Raw genomic sequence first — 17,777 nt, 5'->3', positions numbered from 1 at the left:
TGCCTAGGATATTCCCCCAAAGGAATACAATCAACATTCATTCTAACAGTGCCATCATCCTTATAATATAAAGATTTCATCCTTTTTTTTTTTACTTCATGAGTTCTGTTAAGCATAATTAGAGGGGTTGCATTGATAAATGAATATCATCCCCACCAATTGGGAGGACAAAGAAGCTTTGATCTAAAAACATACCATGGTATCTTCATACAAAATATCCCTCAATCTACCCTCCTTACAAATCCATCTTTTGAGATCAAGGCCCCACCAACTATTGGCAATTTTAGATTATAGCCAATGATCTTGTGTTCAAGTGGATTACATTGGCATCAACACTTAGAAAGCCCCTTTAAACTTAATATATTATAGTGAGAAGATATGAGAATAATAAAAAACATAGTGAGAAGATATGAGAATAATCGAAAACAATGTGAGGTGGTGGCCTGCATATATCAATAATGACATAAACTCTAAAGCATCATCTGAAGACAAAATGATTCTCAACCTTCATGAGGGTGCAAATTTAATCGACCAAGGATTAAGTGACAATTGAGTTAGGCATAACCGAAGCCAGATCATAGAGGTGTACCTAGATCAAAATGGAAGCAATTCAAACATTCATAGGATTAAAGAAACTAGTTTAGGGAATCACAAATAAACCATATTGCCATAAAAATACTATTATCCAAGACAATCCTCCAATCATGTAAAAATTGAAAAGAGATGAAAAGGAAGCCAACATTCTACAACTCCATAGAGGGAGTAATTAAGTCCAAGTAATATCCAACAAATCCATATAGGAAGTAATTAACTTGTCTGAGTAATCAACTTCTCCCAAGTAATTTTGCACATGGTAACATATTCATCCATTTTAGGCCACCTCCCTATGAATCTTAAAGCCAAAGATGAGGTTCAAGCTCTGGGATGCAATCATAAGAGGTATATTAGGTCAGTTGGCTCAAAGGTTAGATCCACCTTAGTATCACCCAATAACAAGAATGAGCTTGAATAAATAGAGACCACTAGAGAGAGTAGAGGATCTCAAGCCAAAGAACTATTCTCCTCCAACAATACAAATGAATTCACATTTGGGGAGTCAAACCCTAGATAGTTTGATGGATTGAACTAAAACAATTGATCCTTGCAATAATTGTTGCATGAAGGAAATGATTTGCTATGTTTTTGAAAAGTCTTAATTTTTCTTCTTTGACCCTATTGACCACTTGTGGTAAGATTTAAAAGAGTGACATCCTAAATATGGGGAGCTTCACACCCAATAATGCCTAGAAAATAGGACCAAAGCCCCTACTCACATTTTGAAAGATGACATAGGTCTTTCCTTAGTCTTGCACATTCGACCTCTTCCACCACTTTGCCTTAGGAACCTTACATGCATTCTTGTTCACCCTATTACTTTTTCTATTTAGAACACCTATTATCTTTCTCGAATGTTTGACATATTGCCACATTATTTGGAACATTAGAAACCATCACATCCTTACCATCCCATATTGTTAATATAATTCAATTCACATCTTTTCCATTAATATCATAATTTTATTATTGTTTGTTAATATATCCATCTCCTTTATTAATTTATGAAAATGCTATATTAATAAATAGTTATTTACACAAAGAAAAGATATGTAAACTTATTATATGTAGATTGCATATAAAATATATGCTAATTAAATTATAATACCATAATTTATTTTTTTGATAGGTAACAAGTTTATTTTATTAAGTAAAGATAGAGCTTATAGAGATATATGGCATAGTACTAAGTGGCCATACCTACCTAACCTTCCTTTCCCCATTGACATTAGATTGTCAATATTTACAAAAAGGGCATAAACACCCATAAAAAAAATCAGATCCCTACACAGTCGTTTTCATTTTCCATGGAGGATGTTAACAAATAGACAAATCAAGACCCCAAAATAGCAGCCAAAAGCTTTGGATTCAGTCACTTGAACCATTTAGTTGCATCCTCCTTGGTAAAGTTTGGAATTGCACGGTCATCCTCCATTGCCCATGGCATGCCCTTACAATCTAGTCCTTGAGGGTGCTTCCAACCAGTTGAAGTTGTGCCTACCTCCACTTCTAGCGAGACATTCATCTATGCTCCAACCACCGTGGTCTCCTCTGATGCTTCTTGTTTGTCCCTTGCCATCTGATATCTCAATGTGTCCCCTGGCATCCCCACACTTTTCTATGGAGTTGATTTCATGAAACCCCTCCTCGCCTTGTCCTTAAACCATACCGTTTCCTCCAAGAAAGTTACCACCTTCCTCCATCCTTCTACAACTTTTGGCAAAGGCAACCCTTGTGGAGATGCAGAAGATCAATGACTAGAGGTTGAACCTAAGAATCCCCCCCACCCAAATCATCCTCCACGATTCCTGCCCCATTTCCAAGCCAACGCCCATCACTACTTTGTCATTTACATCATCAATCCCCAGTAGCCATTGTAGGTCCATACAAGCTGCCACAACCCTGTGAACTTCCTCCTTTGATTCACCAACTAATAGAGCCAGAGCCACGAAGAGAGATGCAATGTCTAAATCAGACCTTCGCCCCCAATAAGTTTCCAGGTATTCTAAACCAAAAATCCCATGGATGCCACTTATACATTCCTTGTCATCAAATAAGAAAGTATTCTTCAGTCTCCTTGTTGTGATCCTTCCTTCATACGACTGGGTTTGGTTGTTTGATTCTAGGATGAAATTTTCCTCCATCTCAAGTTCCAAGGAAAAGTTTCCTGCTAAAAACAATCCCCGCTGTCTTTAATCTTGCCCTCAAAAGATTAGGAAGCTCAAACTTCAAGAGGTGCTTCTTTATACTTATATATTCTCTGTCACACATGAGGGATTAATCCTTAATGAGTGCCCTTAATCCTTATTCCAAATTGAGAAGCCTACGGTCTTCAAAAATAACATCTTGGTTCCCCAAGGAGCCATCCGCTCCCAAGTTGGCCAACTTATTTGCCACCTTATTTGCCTCCCGATATACGTGGGTTATCTTGAAATCTTCAAATTCTATCAACAAACACTTAATCTGGCAAATGTGTTTATCAAGGTGCCATGACTCCATTTTCCCTTTCTTGATTCCATTGATAATGATCTTTGAATCTTCTTCCAGGTGCACTCTATGTATACCAAGCTTTACTCCTAAAACTAAAGCCTCCTTGGTTGCTTCACATTTTGCCACATTATTTGTGCCATCCCTTAGATGTTTTAGACATTTTACCACAAATGCTAAGGAGTTTCCCTTATGGTCTCGTGTTATACATCCACATCCAGATTTTCCTAGGTTTCCTTGAGCATCCCCATTGAAATTTATTTTGATCCATCCCTCCTTTGGTGGTTGCCAACAACACTTTTCTCTTCTTTGGTGATCAACCCTTGCAAGCCCATTAACATGCCATAATACCATAAAATTTTATGTAAATAGAACCATTCACTTATAACAAGCACTACTAGCTACCCCATCAATACAATAACTATACCCAAGTCTTATGTATCCTCCAAATTTTGTAGTTAAACTTTTGAACCTGTTCATCTCCTTTAAAGGGGCAAAAACACTAGGAAAAGCAAAATACCCCTAAAATCTCATTATTAGTTAACGGTCAAAATTTGAAGCTCCAACGGCCAGATATTTTAAATTCCTATTAGATGGTTACCTACAAAAACTCAAAGGGGGAACAGATCACGAAAAACCGAACGCATTTGCTCTTACCAAATCCTAACGCCATATCCTCCGATTTCAATGGAAAACACGCTGAATAATTTATTTACAGGCTTCCAAGAAACTATCAGAGCCCCTGTAGCTGCTTCTTCAGATCATGAGAACCTGCAATTTTCGTTGAATTATAACCCCCTTGATCTTGGAGACGTGTCGACCATGTTTCCTCAGGCCGAGAATGAAGATAAGCAGAATGGGATTGAACACCCAAATGACACTCCAGAAGAAATCTCTACACTCTACAGCGACGAGGGCTCCGACAGCGACTTGGACGACCCTGTGCTGTGCAGAACAGGGCTCAGGCTTTTCACATACAATGGGAAGATGGAGTTAAATCAGGGTATGTAAACTGAAAATCAGGTCTTATTCCTTTAGTGGGTTAAATTTAATATTCATTAGACATCACTGGAATGTGCCGTCAAGTATAAAAACCCTTTTGGTTTAGAACGTGGGGAGGGTTTCTTTCACCATCAAAGCTTATAGCACATTTTAGCTTAGAACCCCATATCAGAGGGATTTCTTGCATCATTCGAGCTGAGATTTAAAGACTGAATCTGTTGCTAACCGATCAAGAATTATGCACACTTGGCTTTGGGTTTTGCTAGTTTTCCCTTCCTTTTCGCTTCTAGAAGTGGTTGGTTATAAAGTTCAGCTAGATTTCTTTCGTTCATCCTACGTTTCTGTAGGATATGGGAGAGGCTGAAAAGAACATTGTTGAAGCTGGGCGTCTTTTCCACTACATCTGCCTATTTCGTCATCTTAAAATCGCTCTCCTTAATGCTAGACCATTGCTTTGTGATTCGAGCTTTGGGGGTCTTTCTTGCCTCTCATTTAAATTAGACCCTTAGAGTTAAGCTAGATTTTACGTGAAGCCCTGCTTGAGCGGAGAATGCCATGGTGTGAAATCAAGCAGAAAGACACCTTGTTGTGGAAGGTTCACTTTTTCATTTTCGCTTCTCCTCCTAAGTACCATCCATCATTGAAAGTTTAGCTAATCTTTTCTTGAACTGAAGTGTTTTTGAAGGGTTAAGCAGTAAAGGACACTCTGTTGAAGATGCCAGATGGGTACTTTATATGTTTCTCTTCTTCCCCGTTATACTGACGGCTGCCCAAAGTCTAGCTTTACTATTCTTGAAATAGTCCAATCCTGTTGCAGAGGATGCCATCTTGTCTCCAAACATGCAAGGAAACAATTATGGGGCTGATTATTTTGTCGTCTTTGTTCTCTCCCTTACAGAACTGGTTTTATAAAGTTTATTAAGATAATTTTGATAAATATAACACTTTCGCAGATGCTGCTATCCTGTGCAATTAACCGCAGGAATGAAGCAGTCAGTAGAGTTCAGCTACATTATTTTTCTGATTAAAAGACCTGCACTTTTCAGAGGATGTCATTCTGAGCATTAATGCGGGAGGACAGACAGCGAAGGATCCTTTATTAGGGGTGGAACTTAAACATGATGTATTCTTTACTGGAGGGGATGTGCTTAGAACAGAGGAGAACATTGCAGAGGAGGGTCCCTGTGTCTACCAGTCTGCTCGTTATGGAGATTTCTGCTATATTATCAAAGACCTTCCCGCAGGAGATTATTTTGTGGACCTTCATTTTGCAGAGATAGTGTTTACCAACGGGCCACCTGGGATGAGGGTTTTTGATGTGTTCATACAAGATCATAAAGTAAGATAGCTCTATTGCAACTTAAATAAATCCTTTCTCCTCTACATTATTATTAGGATTTCATTTTCTGAACTTTTTTTTGGTACAGATTTTGTCAGAGCTGGATATATATGGCCGTGTGGGTTCAAACACTCCACTTGTTCTGATGGATGCAAAGGCAGTGATTACTGAAGATGGTACATTAACAATAAGATTCCAAAGTGTTATTGGAAGTCCTATTGTTTGTGGAATTTGTGTTAGAAGGGTGCCCTTGCTTTCAGGTGCATAACTGCTTTTCCTGTCAACCCATTAGTTGAGATGTATATGCTTTTAAATTTTAGTAAAACCTGTTTTTTCTTTCTGATTGTCAGTCATCTAAAGATAATACATTCACAAAAACTTCAGAGAAGTATCCTAGTAATCATGGATTTTTATTCCTGGATCTAAATTTCAAGCACTTCTGTTCTGAAAAGTTTGACATGTTAACAAATCTGCATTAGTGGAATTGACTCAACATGCTGTAAACTATGATAATGGGCCTTCATGCAGGTTCAGAATCAGAACCAGCAATTGTTGGATGCCATGAGAACCTTAAAAGAAACATAGATGTGGCTAATGGCAATGTAATTCGAGAAGCCGTGAATAATCAGTTACATGGAGCAAGAAGTGGTAAAAACATGGAACACAGGGTAGGGGAATAAATTCTCTTGCCAATATTTAAAAAAATGGAACTTTCTTTCATTCAAGAGATGATTTCTGATACATCCATTGATTCAATAGCAGGTTAGAAGAAAAACTGCCAAGCATATAGAAGAGTATGAGAAGAAAATTGAAGAGCTTACTAGAGAATTTGAACTGAAAAAGAATGAATGTCATGAAGCATGGATGTCCCTCAACGATTCCAACCATCAACTTGAAACACTGAGGATTGAGCTTGATAGCAAGTCATTTCTTGTTCAAACTCTAGGTCAAATGGAGCCTTCTTGTGTTTCTTTTTCCAATATATGTAGCCATAGATAATATAAAAGATGACCTCTGATGCAGAATTGTTTTTGATGCACAGAACAAGCCATAAAGGGCCCATCTTCTCAGTTAAGGGAGCTTCAAGAGAATTATAAGAGAGAGAAGAAATTTATGGCTTCAGCAGTTTATGACTTGAGAGCTAAAATACAGGTAAACCATAAAATGAGATCATCATAAGATAATTTTTTTTTTCACAATGACCCAGGTGTTTATTGTATAATTATAATCCCATTAAATTTTGACTGGCAGATCCTAAAGAAAGATTATATTATACTATCAGAAGAGGCACATAACTGTGCCACTGCAATCCCTAATCTCAGTGGGATGACATCTGCCGTGCAAGCTCTGGGTAAGTGTGGTACCAGTTTTCCATAAATCCTTGAATCTCTTTCATGATCTTTATGAGGTTTTTGATTTCTTTTGCAGTTTTGCAGTGTGAAGACCTCAAAGTAAAGTACACTAATGAAAACGCAGAAAGGAAAAAGCTTTACAATAAGGTTTTGGAACTAAAAGGTGAGTTTCTGCTTGATTTCTACTTTAGTCTCTTCTTTAGTGGGGAATTGCAAGTAAAATGATCAACCGTCCTGGTCTATTCAGGAAACATTAGGGTATTCTGCAGGTGTCGCCCATTGAGTTCTGGAGAAACTTTAGCAGGTGCTTCTTCAGTGGTGGAATTTGATGCAGCCAAGGAGAATGAATTGAACATTCGTGTAAATGGGACTTCAAAGAAAGCTTTCAAATTTGACCGTGTTTTCACTCCTCAAGATGATCAAGGTAAATGTTTTGTGCCAACTCCTTTGGGGCTCACTATGAGTTACTTTATGAAATAATGAGTGCTTTTGGTATGGACAGTGGCCGTTTTTGCTGACACTGCACCAGTTGCTGTGTCTGTTTTGGATGGATATAATGTTTGCATCTTTGCTTATGGGCAAACTGGAACTGGGAAAACATTCACAATGGAGGGAACAGAAGAAAACCGAGGAGTTAACTACCGCACATTGGAGGAGCTCTTTCGAGTAGCTACTGAAAGAATTGGACTATTTAAATATGATATATCTGTAAGCGTGTTGGAAGTTTACAATGAGCAGATACGTGATCTACTGGCAACCCCACCTCACCATGGGCAAATTGTTAAGAAGTAAAATCTTGCCTATTTTTCGTAGTTTTAACTGCCCTTTTCATGGTTGCTTATGAAGTTATTAGATTATGTGTTATTTATAATATAGGGTTTAGGGTTGAAAATAGATTTTTAGTGGATTGAAGACATTTTGGTTTTGTTGCTTAGGCTTGAGATAAAACAGGTAGCTGAAGGTGTTCATCACGTTCCTGGACTTGTTGAAGCACAAGTGCACACAATGAGTGAAGTATGGGAAGTGTTGCAAACTGGAAGCAGTGCTAGAGCAGTTGGTTCCACCAATGCGAATGAGCATAGCAGTCGATCTCACTGGTAAGTTATTAGTAAATTATGTACTTTAATGCATTATCACCTCATGCAGTTCAAGAATTAATAAGGTGGATTAATTTAAGCTTCAAATTCATTATCAATTTATCTTATAAATGAATTAATATTTTTTTTCAATTATAATAATGTTATTCAAGTGTATACATAATATGATTATGTAGAAAGAAAACTAGAAATTTGATGTTTTGGTGTAAAGATCTACTTCAATGGATATTTAATCTTTTTCTTGACAACGACAGCATACTTTGTGTGATGGTAAAGGGAGAGAGCTTAGTCACTGGAGAATGCACCAGAAGCAAGTTGTGGCTTGTTGATCTGGCAGGAAGTGAGAGAATAGCAAAGACTGATGCACAGGGAGAGCGTCTTAAAGAAGCTCAGTCTATCAATAAATCACTCTCTGCCCTCGGTGATGTTATATCTGCCTTGGCAACCAAAAGCAGCCATATTCCTTACAGGTTTGTGTCACATTTCTGTATTTGAAAATTTATCTCGTTCTTTAATTCTCTTCTTTAACTATGCTTTAAATGAAGAGTGACCTCATGTTTTATTGATTCTTTTAGGAACTCCAAGCTCACACATCTGCTACAGGATTCTCTAGGTAATCTAATGCTATTTTCCCTCTATTATTTTATGCTGTGCTGTTGATAATCATTCCATTGCTTAAGTCTGAGGGCAATTATTGAAATTTACATGCAACTGTTGAAATTAAATCGATGGTACTGTAGGTGGAGATTCAAAGACATTAATGTTTGTGCAAATTAGTCCTAGTGAGAGTGATTCAGGAGAAACCCTAAGCTCATTGAACTTTGCCACCAGAGTCCGAGGCATAGAACTAGGTCCTCCAAAGAAACAACTTGATTCCAGTGAACTTTTAAAGTACAAGCAAATGGTATGATAACTGATTCAATTAATCAGATTGCTATTTACTTGGTTTCCTTTTGCCATGCAATATTTTATGATTACTGAATCAGTGACATGCCTTCTGTAGTTTGAAAAGGCCAAACAAGAAGTAAGAACGAAGGATGACATGATAAAAATGATGGAAGGAAATGCACAGAACATGGAAGCTAATCTCAAGGAGAGGGATCAGTTATGTAGAACACTTCACAATACGGTACCTACAATATATTTCTTTGTTTTGTACATGTGATGAAGATGTAACTGATAATGTGTAATATGTTAAGATTTTTTTGAACTTTGCAGGTAAAGGAACTAGAAGAACAGCTTGAAACCATGCATAAAGAGCACCAGGAACAGTTAGAAAAAGAAAACATGCAATATTTTGAAAAGCTAAATGAAAGGGAACAGTCGTGCCTAAGTCTTGAAGATAAGGTAAAGTGACTGAATATCTGTTTCATGTAAGATTTAGTTTCTTTTTGTTAAACACTAACTGCTATTTTCCGTGCAGGTAAAGCAACTTCAAGGGCAATTGGATTCCAAGATAACAGAACAGGAACTGCTGTCACAAAAGTTGTCAGTCCTCCAATCAGAGGACTTGAGAAGCATCCCTGAAAATGCTCCTTTTAGAATGGATGAGAATAATATGTTAGATCTATTATCAGACAATAAAATGGGACTGTCTTACAAGGACAATGTGATAGCAGGAACAGAACTAATTGACAATCAGGTAATGCCAACATATATTCACTTTGTGCCAAGCCTTCTAGTTTTGAGTGTTAACCTGTGTCTTAATTCTGCAGGTAAAAGAACTTGAAGAACACCTTGAGTCCAAGGCAAAGGATCAGCAAGTGGAGAAATCAGTGATTGTCCATCAGTTAGAGGATCGGGAAAGAATGACTGAATGCACTCCTTTTAGAACAGGTCCCACTCTAGCGAATCCTCTAACTGAGAGTAAATCTAGAGTGGCTTCTAAGGGCAACTCAGTTGCAGGCAAAAAAATGACCCAAGAGAGGGAATCACTAACAAAGATGAATATAACTGATTCTTCTAGATTTTATCCAGAAAGAGATAATATTGTACTGAAAGAAAACAATGGGAAATTGGATGATCCACCTTCTAAAACTCTTCCAAAAGGAATTGGGCGAGCTTCATGCCCAATGGTTCAAAGGGCAACTGCATCTTCTTCAATGAGGAGAGTTACTGTGCTTCCTTTACATGTTAGAAAGAACCAGATATCTGAGCCACCTTTCTTGGATAAGAATGGTGATCACCAGATACAGCAAGGTGATATTAACTCTCGCGGTTTAAACACAGCAAACCGAGGCCACAGTGGGAACCCAGGAAAAGGCCAGTTTAGAGGGTCAAATGTTCCCGAGGATAGGAAGAAGAGAAAACAGATTATCACTACCAACGAGGAGGAAATTGCCATTAATACTTCTGCTACTCTAATGTCAGGCGAGCAAAATCTGCACCTTGTTGATAATGGTAGATCAAAGCTGCCTTTAAGCTCCGCAGGAATCATTGGTAGAGGATCTATTGGTCCTCAAAAAATCCTTCGTGTAAAGGAAAAACCAATCAGAGGATGGAGCCGATAGGTGACACCACTTGATTATGGGCTTAGCTTGATTTGTTTGGGTGATTCTTCTGGTTTCATTTTTGTCCTGTAACATAAATAATGGATTGATACAAATCTTTTAGTTGGCAGTGTCTATTTAGATTCCAGCAACAAATTAAATGGAGGTAGCCAGAAGCCTTTTTCAACAGCCATTGTTTTTATAAGTCAAATGTATAATGTGTTGCAGAGGGCCTTAACATTGAGATTTGGTCTTGAGATTTGAGGTCAATATTTTATCCCAGGGGATCCCAATGAAATGTTCACAGAGCACGATTGAATGAAAAGGTCAGGCGCGTAGAGATTTGAGATCAAGATTTTATCTTCTGATGTTAATTTAATGTTCACAGAGCACAATTGAATGAAAATTCTTATTCATTTGGCATCCTGTTAAAACAATTATATGACGAACAGAACGACTATAAACCTAGAAAACTGAACTATAGAGAAAAAATTGATATCAGAGGCCTTGGCCTTGGCCTAATTAAAAATGTTACAGAAAGCAACTAAATGAAGATTCATTTCCATTTGGCGGCTAGTTGATGACATGGACTGGCTATATCGTAATAGAAAACTAAATGATTGGGAAAAATTGTACCTACTGAATACGGGACCAGTTGACTACCGTTTGAAGAAGGGTAACCGTCGTTTGTTTCAAAGGCAATATCTATATATATTCTGTTTAAGCATCGCCATGCCAGTGAATAATTGTACTCTATTTATTCTTTCATTTACAACCAACTTTTCATACAATTGACTTACCAAATTTCCTAATCGTACTTGGGATACAGTCTGCCTGAGGGTAGCGGCTGTGGAGCCAGTTATCTCACCTAATTTTATAACCCAAAGGAGAGCTAAATTAGTTCTGTTCATAACATTTTGTTAAAATCTGAAAAGATTAATAACCCAGAAAAATAGTGCAAAGAACAGATATTTAAATTATGAATGTAAATGATACAAAATACAAAAAACAACACAGAGTTAGTCTCCAAGAGAGTAATGCAAATGCTAGACGCAAAATAACATTAAGAAGATGTAAATACACGTTAGGTAGCAACACCTAGCTAGGAGGAGGGAGGAGGTGGCAACACCGACCAACGAGGAGCAACCATCTATCGGACTAAAGATAGCAAAGTGTCTTCCCAAGATAGCTTATAGATGCTTACATGTAGGAAGGTGACACCTCACAACCACCTAATAAAACATGCTTTTATTAAAAATATAGAGAAAACCTAGCAATATAGGGAAAACCTAGCAATATAGAGAAAAATAAAAAACTACACTAACACCCCTCTATAAGTGAAATTTAGGTGAACGTAAAAATGGATCCTGATAAGTCAAGCTTGATGAGGTACCCATGTACATAAAATTCTCCCAAAAGAGAGAGAAAATAGACCCCCCCAAAAAAAGTCAAGACTCCGAGTGAGAAAATAGACCCTCCAAAAAAAAAGTCAAAGACTCCGAATGAAAGGAAGAGGCCCCTCCAAAAGATGATGCATACCGCACCCCCAACAAAGCTCACATTAATTTTATAACTCAAAGGAGAGCTAAATTAGTTATGTTCAGAAGATTTTGTTAGAATCTGAAAAGATTAATAACTCAAAAAAAAATGCAAATAATAGATATCTAAATTATGAATGCAAATGATAAAAAATCAAAATAGCAACATAGAGTTAGTCTCCAAGAGAGTAATGCAAATGCTAGAAGCAAAATAGCATTAAGAGGATGCAAAAGCAAGAGATGCAAATACAGGCTAGGTAGCATGCTTATATAGGCTAGGAAGAGGGAGGTGGCGGCAACACCAACCAATAAGGAGCAACCATCTATCGGACTAAAGATAACAAAGTATCTTCTCAAGATAGCAAATAGATGCTCACATGTACGAAGGTGACACTTCACAACCATTCCCCTAATAAAACATGCTTTATTAATCTAAGCGAGATTATTAAAAGTGTAGGAAAAACCTAGCAATATAGGAAAAAATAAAAAACTACACTAACAACGCTCCATAAGTGAAGCTTAGGTGGATGTAAAAATGGGTCCTGACAAGTCAAGCTTGATGAGGTACCCATGTACATAAAATTTTTCCAAAAGAGAGAGAAAATAGACCCGCCAAAAAAAAGTCAAGACTCCGAGTGAGAGGAAGAGGTCCCTCCAAAAGATGAAGCATACCGCACCCCCAACAAAGCTCACAAATGAAGGAACTTGCTCTCAGTGAAGGGTTTGGTGAAGATATTAGCAACCTGCTTGGAAGTCGGACAATAGCGAAGGTCGATGATGTGACCATGGATGAGCTTCCAGATGTATTGCATGTGGATCTCTATGTGTTTGGTTTGTTGATGATGGACCAAATTCTGTGAGATCTAAATGGCACTCTGGTTGTCACAAAATATGACTGATGGCCATCTAATCTGGATACCAAACTCAGTGAGAAGATGTTGAAGCCAAATGGCCTCAGTGGCAACATTTATAGCCCCCCAATACTTAGCCTTAGTAGAAGATAGAGCAATAGCAGACTTCTTTTTGCTCGACCAACAAACAACACCTGAACCAAGTGAGAAGCTGTAACCTGAAGTAGACTTGCGATCTTGAGAATCACTCGTCCAATCTGAATTTGTATAGCCCACCAAATCAAGCTCAATACCTATTGCGTAGTGAATCCCACAACTGCGAGAACACTGAATGTAGTGAAGGATTCCCTTGGCTGCTTTCCAGTGTAGCTCATGAGGCTCCTGTATGAATCGAGAGACCATGCCTACAACATATGAGATGTCGAGTCTTGTATGAGTTAGATAAATGAGATTCCCAACAAGTTGGCAATACAAAGTGCCATCAACAAGTGCAGAAGAACACTGAGCCTCAAGTTTGACTCCAAAAAAGAAGGGAGTTAGAGCAGGCTTACAATCAGCCATATGAAACCTCAAGAGTAAATCTAGAGCATACTTGGACTGTGTGATGGTGATCTTAGAAGGAAATTGAAAGATCTTAATCTTGAGAAAGTAATGCAACAAGCCCAAGTCAGTCATCAAAAAACTGTTTTGAAGGGCAACTTTGACAACCTTAATGGTGGGTGAAGAAATTCCTGTGATCAACAAGTCATCAACATACAAAACTAAAAATTGAAGTGAATCACCCTATTGCAAAATGTAGACATTAGGATCAGAATGGCACCGAGTGAACCCAACTGATAGAAGGAAGGAGTCCATCTTGGCATACTAGGTCCGAGGAGCCTGTTTGAGGCCATAGAGAGACTTCTAAAGATGACACAGAAGTGAAGAATCCTAAAGGAAGCCTTGTGGCTGCTCCATGTAGATCTCCTCATGAAGGTCATCGTGAAGAAAAGCACTCTTCACATCCATCTGATGTACTTCCCAACGATTAGTTGTAACAATGGCAAGAACAAGTTGAATGGAATTCATTTGGGCAACTAGCACAAAAGTCTCAGAGTAGTCAATCGCAGGAACCTGGGAGAATCCTTTGGCGACCAAGCGAGCCTTGTGTTTGTCAATTGACCCATCTGCTACAAATTTTGTCTGATAAATCCACTTACATCGAACAAGTTTTCTTTCCTTAGGAAGAGGGACAAGATCCCAAGTGTGGCTCCTCATCAAGAAATTATACTCTTCCTACATAGCTGTATCCCACTCAAGAATACCGAAATCCTCATGAAAGGACTGTGGATCTAAGGCAGTAGCAATGAAGACATGTGGAGCATCCTTAAATTGTGAATGTCTACTTGGTGTCTGATGGATACCCAACCCAATCAATTGCAGACTATAAGGTCTGTCTAGCCCAAAGTGGACCGGAAGATGGAGAATCTAGAGGGGAATCATTAACCTTTGAATGATGACTAGGAGAGGAAAGAGGTGAGTTCTTTGAATCACTCTTTGCATTGAAAGTGGAGGTAGAAGATTGCTTAGGTGAATCTAACTCATCAGAAGATTTGTCGTGTATTCCAAGTGACTCCAATATCAAAGTAGAAGGAGTTGGAGAAGTGATAGAAAGTGAGCTTGAAGATTCCTCCTCAAACTGAACACTCCTCTCAATGAACAACTCATGTGTAGCAGGGTGGAGCAATTGATAACCCTTCACACCATCAAGATAACCTAAAAATATGCAAGGTCTACTTTACGGATCCAAGGCCTTGCATTTCTCTATAGGAATGTGGGCCCATTTGAAAAATTTGAAAGTGCTTAACTGATGGTTTCCGACCACTCCAAGCTTCAAAAGGAGTAACTCCCTTCAAAGCTTAGTGAGGAACACAGTTCTGGATATAACAAGCACAGTTAATGGCCTCTGTCCAATTTCATTTGGTGTATCCAAAGACTCAATGTGAAATAGCAAGTCAAGAGAAATAGACAAACACAATGTTCCATATGCCTCATCACATTTGTTAAACCACTTACACTTATCTTCATCTTTATCAGGTTCAATTTCAAGTCCCATAGTTATCTTATTTAATCTAGCTTTCCTTAAGTGAATTGTCATGCATGATTTCCACTCAAAGTAATTATATGGAGTTAGGATGGACATATTTGTTTGATCCATAATGAAGAAATGCAGAGAAGAAATGCTAAAAAAAAGAGAACCTAGCCACGACAATGCCTCAATTAAAGAACCCCCACCCCCCCAAAGAAATATGATTTGGCACTTTATTTTAGTGCATTTACAACTATCACTAGCAAGAAATACTAAGTGGTCTTTGTAGAACAAGAATTAGTATGCAAAGAACATTAACAAATAAAGTAAACATTCACAAACCAAAAACTAAATTCACATATATGCTTAGACAAAGAAAGCAAACAAGAAGTGCAAACCTCACAAGAGAAAACACTCCATGCTTTCTTGATTCTGTAGATGTGTTCTTTTGCTGTGGATGTATGCTCAAGATGCTCAAAAGCTGCTTCAATGGAGATGGGTAATGGCAAATTGGTAGCTTTGTGAGCTCTCAATTTGGCATTATAAGGGTTATATTGATGGCTTTGGTTCTCAAAATAGCATGGTAACTTTAGCTCAAAGATTGTTGATGAAATGGCTTGGGATGGGATTCAATTTATAGGCTAAGGGGTAGAGGGATGGAGGGCTTAGATGCAAGGATGGATGAAGGCTTAAGGAGGGCTAAGATGCACTTAAAGGGGAGCACATGGATTGTGCTTGTTTAGCACCAATGGGAAGGTGACACTTGTCACAAGGAGGATGAGTGTGAGAGGGTAGGGTAAAGGGTTGGTTAAAGTCATGATGAGTGGGGTTGAGTATGTAAGAGGGATGTAAGAGGAATGAGTGTGGAAGAGAGAAGAGTGTGGAAGATGGGTGTAAGAGTCATGGGTGGGCTTGTAAGAGTCTTTTATGTTTTGTAAGAGCACTCATGACGTAGTGGTTGGGTTTTTTGAGGGGAGACTTTGGTTTGGATTAGGAAAGTCTTAAACTTGTTTAAGGAATGTGACAACATTAGGGGGTGGATTAGGCTTGGGTTTAGGATTAGATTAGGGATGTTAGAGATGTGCAAGTGGATGGCATTAATGAGGGTGGGTGAGTTAGTGGCTAAGCTTGGTTAGTATGGGTGGATGGGGTGGATTAGGCTAAATGGAGGATTAGAGATAGGTTAGGGGTTTTTGAATTTGAGGATTTCATTTATCAAATAGATTTATTTAATAAATGGGGATTTTTGGAATTAGATAGGAGAATCGCTCCTACCCCAGCTTATGCATCAGTATCTCTTTGAATCACTCCTCACGCTTAGCTTTAGTGGATCCACAATCCTAGTCTTAGGGATCCACCAATCAAATCAATCCACCAAGCCTCATCTTTCGAGATCCATAATCCTAGTCCTAGGGATCTCCGAAACCCATCTTCCGCCAGTCTGACCCTTTGAAATCCTGTTGCATCAGTTTTATCATTCCATCATCCATCTCCTTACCATGGATTCCTTTTATAGCGCTCCGCTCCTCCATCCTCCCCCTCAATCCTGGAAAGTCTTAAGCTTGCTTTACTATTGTGCCTCTGATTTCCCTTTATCATTCTCTCGTAGTGAGAGTTTGAGCTAATTCAGCCCCTTCTCTTCGCCAACTTGCGTCTCAGCTCGTCTCAATTTCTTGTACTTTTCAAGAAGTCGTCGAGCCTCATTTCTCTCCCCGTCGCTTTCTTGAGGGGGCATCATCTAAGTCTAGTCTCTCCTCTTCTTATCCGAGACTGGGGCAACCTTGTTGCTAAAACATCTTCCTCGTGTCGTCTTCATTCAAACTTCTTTGAAATAGTGTTGTTTCAACACTATGTCAAAGAGGGGCAAAATGTAGACACCTAAATTTGATTACACTGCTTTGGTAATCTAATTTAGCCATCTCTAAAGGCATCATTAATTAAATTCTTATTTTTTTGCCATCCCTAGTTGATTAATTTAATTAATCATCTATAGTCCTAATTGATAAATCAAATAATCTATTATTTATCAATTAAATCCTTTTCTCCTATCTAATTCCAAAAATGCCCATTTATTAAATAAATCTATTTGATAAATGAAATCCTCAAATTCAAAAACTCCTAACCTATTTCTAATCCTCCATTTAGCCTAATCCACCCCATCCACCCATACTAAACAAGCTTAGCCACTAACTCACCCACCCTCATTAATGCCATCCACTTGCACATCTCTAACATCCCTAATCTAATCCTAAACCCAAGCCTAATCCACCCACTAATGTTGTCACATTCATTAAACAAGTTTAAGACTTTCCTAATCCAAACCAAAGTCTCCCCTCAAAAAACCCAACCACTAAGTCATGAGTGCTCTTACAAAACATAAAGACTCTTACAAGCCCACTCATGACTCTTACACCCATCTTCCACACTCTTCCCTCTTCCACACTCATTCCTCTTACATCCCTCTTACATACTCAACCCCACTCATCATGCCTTTAACCAACCCTTTACCCTACCCTCTCACACTCATCCTCCTTGTGACAAGTGTCACCTTCCCATTGGTGTTAAACAAGCACAATCCATGTGCTCCCCTTTGAGTGCATCTTAGCCCTCCTTAAGCCTTCATCCATCCTTGCATCTAAGCCCTCCATCCCTCTACCCCTTAGCCTATAAATTGAATCCCATCCCAAGCCATTTCATCAACAATCTTTGAGCTAAAGTTACCATGCCCTTTTGAGAGCCAAAAGCCATACCCATACCCTTATAATGCCAAATTGAGAGCTCACAAAGCTACTAATTTGCCATTACCCATCTCCATTGAAGTAGCTTTTGAGCATCTTGAGCATACATCCACAGCAAAAGGACACATCTACAGAATCAAGAAAGCATGGAGTGTTTTCTCTTGTGAGGTTTGCACTTCTTGTTCTCTTTCTTTGTCTAAGCATATATGTGAATTTAGTTTT

At 38.4% G+C, this 17,777-nt stretch overlaps 1 protein-coding gene across 2 annotated transcripts; it reads left to right on the top strand.

Annotated features, from left to right (window-relative positions):
- The first annotated feature begins 3,705 nt into the window (after window positions 1-3,705).
- On the top strand, window positions 3,706-10,713 carry LOC149564827 (Di-glucose binding protein with Kinesin motor domain-containing protein). 2 transcript variants are annotated; one of them, XM_089818401.1, is made up of 18 exons: window positions 3,706-4,084; window positions 5,130-5,422; window positions 5,511-5,682; window positions 5,951-6,090; window positions 6,182-6,368; window positions 6,465-6,574; window positions 6,674-6,773; window positions 6,851-6,937; window positions 7,022-7,198; window positions 7,277-7,562; window positions 7,710-7,871; window positions 8,126-8,341; window positions 8,447-8,484; window positions 8,612-8,775; window positions 8,875-9,000; window positions 9,090-9,218; window positions 9,295-9,513; window positions 9,587-10,713. In XM_089818401.1, the coding sequence occupies exons 1-18, from the start codon at window positions 3,769-3,771 to the stop codon at window positions 10,379-10,381; spliced, it is 3,717 nt and encodes a 1,238-aa protein (XP_089674527.1). In that variant the 5' UTR covers window positions 3,706-3,768; the 3' UTR covers window positions 10,382-10,713. The 2 variants fall into 2 exon arrangements, with proteins under 2 accessions (XP_089674527.1, XP_089674528.1); XM_089818402.1 differs by having other exon boundaries at window positions 3,712-4,084; window positions 6,185-6,368.
- The last annotated feature ends 7,064 nt before the right edge of the window (window positions 10,714-17,777 follow it).

This window comes from Cupressus sempervirens, chromosome 3 (assembly GCF_028749045.1).
Source record: "Cupressus sempervirens isolate cs-2001-9-10 chromosome 3, ASM2874904v1, whole genome shotgun sequence".
Classification (NCBI taxonomy): Eukaryota; Viridiplantae; Streptophyta; class Pinopsida; order Cupressales; family Cupressaceae; genus Cupressus; species Cupressus sempervirens.
This window is presented reverse-complemented; position numbering and strand designations above follow the sequence as displayed.